General features: G+C 40.2%; 1 protein-coding gene across 1 annotated transcript in view; it reads right to left on the reverse strand.

Moving 5' to 3' along the window:
- eml5 (EMAP like 5) overlaps positions 1–5767 on the reverse strand; it is a 41175-nt gene extending 35408 nt beyond the window's left edge. Inside the window, exon 1 of the mRNA XM_053335725.1 lies at positions 5571–5767. Within this exon, the coding sequence (XP_053191700.1) occupies positions 5571–5767 (197 nt within the window). The remainder of the gene's footprint in view (positions 1–5570) is intronic.
- Positions 5768–6000: the final 233 nt, after the last annotated feature.

Genomic DNA, 6000 nt, shown 5'->3' on the forward strand with positions numbered 1-6000 from the left:
ACATGATTTGATCTGTCTTCTTTTACCCCCCTCCCCCTCTCTTTGTTCTGTCACATTCCCACCCCACTTCCCCACCTTCGTTGTTAAACCTCTCACCAACTGGGCATAATTTCTCATCTTACTTTTTAATGAATTATATAATCAGAGCAAAGCAGCTAAAAATAGCATTCAGAGGAAGAGAAGAGTGATTGGAACACTTTGAGATGCAGACAGACACGCAGTGAGAAAACTGCTCGGGCACAAGCAGGTACTGAACAGCAAATCTGTTTGGTTTGACTCAGGAACAACATGGAACAACATGGAACAACATGGAACAACATGGAACAACGCTGAAGAACAAAATCTCTAACATTGATGGAGCCCCTCTAAGGCCAAACCTCACTTTGGTAATCTCTGCTGAGGTGGACAAATAAAACAACCCCCCTGTTTGGATTAAACACTGACACTCAGCTGGACTTCCACATTAGTTATGTCTCATATCGTAACATCTTTTTTATGTTTGTGTAACAGCCAGGAAAAATCAAGCACTCTGAGCCAGCTACAACAAAATCCCTGTTTCACTTACATTCCTATGAGCTGAAGTGCTTGTTAAATGCCAACACTAATGACTTAGCCTGCAGTGAAGTTATTCTGTTTGATATAGGCTACGGCTGTTTGATGCGGCTGTCTGTTAAATCCTGTAGCTAAAACTATCCAAACACAGCAGCAGTAAAACAGGCTGTTTTCATGTAGATAGCAGACACATAAACAGCCGGGAGAGCTGATTTCTCATGGTGAAGATGCAAATATGCAATATGGGAAGAGCCCAAGGTCGATTAAGACACATATTGTAGCGAGACACACTTGACACTACTTTTTAATCCACTCCAGGATAAACGATGTCCTTTCTTTAACATAACTCAAACAAAGCCATCTATTTTTGACTCATGCAGACAGTTAAATACGGGGAGGGATGATGACAGTCTCTGGTGATGTGTTGAGCTCCTGAGACAACTTTGATTCACCATTCTCCAGCAGAAGTTGCCTTTGTCTGATTTTGCCTACATGGGATTAAAAAGGGAGCAGAGGATAAGCACTGGAGGTCCATACAGGGATATTTCCCAGGGTTCCATAAAGTGTTTTTAATCCAGCCGCCCATCAAACTCCAACTGAAACACCTGTCCATACGGACTAAAAATAGAATAGCTAGATTGGAAGTAAGCAGCATGTGTAGCGCTGCTCTGCTTTGGTAGATAGTAAAAGGTATGAAGACATGAGGGATTATTTTTTCCTGCCTCCCCATTTTCATCTGAAGGATTTTAAAGGTCTGAAGACATGGACATGCCCAGTATTATTATGCAAGAAAAAAGCAATAGAAAAGGCAAAGTATGTTGTTTTTTAACTGATGTATATCTCACTCGCTTATGAAATTGCAAAACAAATTTCCTTTAGGAACAATAAAGACAAAGAAAATGAGATTTTACCCCCTATCTGATTAAATATTTTGAGATTTCCAAAGGGTCGCAATCAGCAGGTTAGGAAATACTGGTATATGCAGTATGTACAGTACATTTTAAGTATTACTGTGTTCAGTCAAAGATATTGTGATTAACTCATTTGGTCAATATCCTGATAGTATTATGGTAATCTATTGTCAGTGTTGCCATTCTCACATGTGGATTGTGTGAGGCTAAAGTGAGGCAAAGAGAGCCTCATCTGTGTAAAATATTCATAACACCACTTAAAAACCTATATCTGTCCTGGTGTACTTTTTTAATCCCTGTGACAACAATGCTGAATCATGCCTTTTTGTTAAGTGACTGCACTGAACTCTGGAGGACCCTAATTGTGGAGGACAGAACTGCCATTCACAGAGGGGCCTGGGCAGAAGAGCTCAGCATCTCAACAACACTTTGCACAAAGCACCTGGAAATGTGCAGGACAGTACGGTAATGAAACAAAGCAGACATACTAAAGGTTATCACCATGATGTGCTTTTTCAACAATCTTCTCAACAAGATCTTCTTTTACTGGACATATCTCTACTTCTACTGTATGGTTACTGCGATTAAAAGTTATGAGCGTGTGGGTAAAATACACCACAATAGACCACAAACCATGACTGTCTATTACTCAGCATTAAAACAAACAAAGACAGAAACAGGGATCTGTGAATCATATCTGTTAGCTCTCATGGCCATTGTCAGTAATAATCCTGACAACATTCCCACACACTCAACTACGATAACACACCAGGGTCATTAGTTCCCCATGCAATGCTTCTATTTGAGCAACAAGAATATTGCTGGAAACTCAAATATACGGTATTGCATGAATATTCAGTGCACTGTAATTGGAGCTGGGACACTCGTGAAGAGGCAGGAAATATGAAACATGTTTGTCAGTTTTTGTTCTGTTAACCTACGCTTGCGCATTAATATTCTGAGTTGGTTCACATCAATATCTCATACAGTTCATAAAGCACAGATATCATACTGGAGTCTGCAAACCTGACACATTTGTTGTAGACACCTTCTTCCTGATTCTAACACATGATTATTGAAAATTCTTAAGCAATATTAATTGCTGGTTCTGTTTTAGTGAGCTCGGTCTGAAACAAGACCAGTCTTTGGTCTGGCATCTTTAATCCATAACTCTGGCTGTGTTCCATCATAAGGTTAACGAGATATTGTAATATGACACAGCCCTTTTTTCCTGTGTCCATAACTCTCTCTCATTAACTCTCACTATCTATCATCACAAAGAACATGAATGGGATAGGACAGAAAATAAAGCGTTCAACTGCTGGTGTCGGCTATCTGACATCTTTACATGCTGGTGCCAGTGTCTGTACAGACAGCTATACTTCATCATTACTGCAATCATTTACTGTTTGATTTAACAAAATTCACTTTTCAAATACACCAGGATGTAACAACTATTTACCTTCATTATACTATAAAATATTAATTCTGGTTTTAAAAATCTGATTTCTGATCAAAGTATAAGCAAATAAGACTAATTAAATCTGTGAGTTTAACCAAACATTTATACTTGACAGATTCAATAATTAGAGCTGTAGACAAGATTCACTTGATGAGCGTTGAAATACAATGCAATCAATTACACAAGGTGAACAGAATACACAGGAAGGCTGGCAGACATGTTGATACACTGAACCCATGAATCTGAGTTGGTGAGTGAGACGGGGGAGAGGGTAGCACGCTACTACTCCGTGATGACACAAATATGTTCCCTTCCCTCCACCCTCTGTACTGTATTGCAACGGCTACAGAAACTCAATGCACGCAAAGCACCTTTTAGTAATTCAGATTATTTTTAGTGTGCATTTCTGGGTTCTGAATGTATTCATGTGCATGGGTCAAATCTGTGGGCATGTCCTGCATGCCAGCATGATTGCCAACAAGAGAGATTAGGCATTGTATGGAAAAGCCCCTGCAGCAGCAGTCTCAGGTTCTTTGAGTTTCAGACTGGAATTTAGGGCTGGTTTAGGGTGTGATATGAGACTAGATATCATCTTTTATTTTGGATATCATACTATCATGGTATATCATAAGTGTTGTCTTTTCTTGATTTTAGAGGCTGCATTACAGGAAAGTGATTTAATTTTGTAAGCTTATCACACTCTTCATCATATTCTAAAAATATTGTGATATTTGATTTTGTCCATATCACCCACCCCAACTGGGAACTGCAACAATAATAGAAAAATATGAAAATAACTATTTATACAATAGTCATTTTACTAACACGCCTCCGACCGAACTGTATTTGAACTAAAACCTCTTCAGCCTATTCTGTGTTCTGTACCAAACATCCTGCAAATTAACATTCTTCAAAAAAGCCAGACTGAAATACTGGTGTCCTCCATGTCCTCTGTCACGAACGATATCAGCCTTTCATTCATGTGAAAACACGCCATTAGCTCCTCCTCATCAGACTGGGAGACCAGTTTGAAGAGGCTGCAGGGTGAGATAAAACCAGGAGGAAGAAACAAGGGCAGCAATTATCTCATGAAGTACAACATCTCATTTATATGGAGCCCACAAATAGCAACCAAAACAGAGCTGTGAAGAAGAATAATGAGACCATCAGAGAGAAAGAAAGAGAAGGATTTGACTTTTAGTGCTTTCTGAGGGGGCTGCATCTATTGCACATGAGTAAGTGCAACGTGAGTACCTTCCAACAGTTGTTCTGCACTGAATCTGCTGAAGAAGCATTTATGAAGGCTTCACAAGCACTCCACTGAGAAGTATAAAATATATGATTCATGTCAGTAGTAGACAAAAGAGATCTGTAAATGTTATGCCCTAAACATTATGTCTAATTTAGATAAACTGACAAATGGATGTAGGGAGCGCAGATTTGTTCCAATTCCTTATTTCTGCAAATGCACATTATTTTTATATTATTGGATCCAATATGAAAGGGTTCAGTCAGTGATCCTCAGGCTCGGTGTCTGAACTCAGGCACTTCACCTGCAAGGCAGCGGAGGGTTAGTATCTCTATTGTCCAATTAATAATGGAGCAGGAGCCCAGCTGAGTAACGACACAGTATATAACGCAAGTCATCTCCAGGCCAACCTACACACACATGTCAACACGAGCGCTGGAGCGTTGGACACAGCTCATTGTTGTGTGGTATTCTAGAAAACAGTCAGAGGAGTGTTAGATCATTGCATGTGCTGTGAAACACCGGCTACTTTGCTGTGTTTTTAGTAAGGAGCAGGTGCTTTGAGGTTTGTCTGGTCATACAGAGATTTAGTCACCACAGCGTTACTGCAATCCACAGAAAGTTAGAGCTTTTTTCAGAATTGCAACTCAGTGTGCCCTTTGTCATGGAGAGACAAAACAGATTGTTTATTCGGAAAAGCTTCAAAATGCATTGAAATGTGCCTACTAACCGGCAGGTGATGAATCCCTAAAGATGGTCTTTAAGCGCAAACAGTCTGAGAACTCCACCAAAGAGAAAAAAAGGACTATTTGAAAATCTACATAAAGAGAAAACTAGTTTGACAATCTTCCAAATTGTTTAGTTATGTATGAAGCAAAATTGCCAGATATGTTCTGTTTCAACATTGTGAGAATTGGATATTTTTCTCATTTTTATATTGCTGTAATTTGCATAGCCTATCATTGGGTTTTTGAAACAAACCATTCAAAGAAATCACCTTGACTGTTTTCTTACATTTTGCAGATAAAATGATTCATATAGCGTTCATGCTTAACCCTAATGTAACAATCTAGCATCTCCAGGGACTACAAGAGGAGTGAGGAGTGATACCAGAGAGTCCAGCACTGTGTGGAGGTTCAGGCTCAAACGCATCTACCACTCCTGAAGTGCCCTTGAGCAACAACCACTAACCCTGGGGATGTTTCTGTGTTGCTGGGTACTACTTGCAAAAACAATACATATATCATATTACATTACACAAGGTGACACCAGCACCCACAATGACAACCCTACAGGATCAATCCATTTTCTGCTGTGAGTCTGAGTGGTGCTGTCCGAGGTGCTGAAACAAATCTTTATCTGTGTACTGTGTGTATTATTAGTAGTAGTAGTCTACCTGATTATGTCATCGTTGTGGCCCAAATAAAATTTCTGCTTGTGCTCCCGGGTGTTGTACACAACTCCCACACCGGCGACAAAATAGACTATCTCCTTGGCGGCGGTGTAGTACAGGTTGTTGCGGCACTGATGGCCCCGGTATCCGTAGACCCACTCCAGTCTCAGGTGGCAGTTGGGAGCAGTCCTGTCAGCCATGTCCGCACTTCCGTGTGTGTCTCTCTGTCGCTATCACGAAGGCTTTCTGATACACTGTCATTCACCAAAAAGGATTTATTTTAAGCCCGTGTGTCCCATTAGTTCCGTTGCATGTCCACCGTTCCAGTGAGAGCGTTGAAATTAGGCATTTTTTTTAAGGGTCGTGTGAATGGATAGTCTTGCTGTCTGTTCGGATATAACGCCTCTTTTTTAATGTTAGAAGCACGTTTCTA

This window comes from Scomber japonicus, chromosome 16 (assembly GCF_027409825.1).
Source record: "Scomber japonicus isolate fScoJap1 chromosome 16, fScoJap1.pri, whole genome shotgun sequence".
Taxonomy (NCBI): domain Eukaryota; kingdom Metazoa; phylum Chordata; class Actinopteri; order Scombriformes; family Scombridae; genus Scomber; species Scomber japonicus.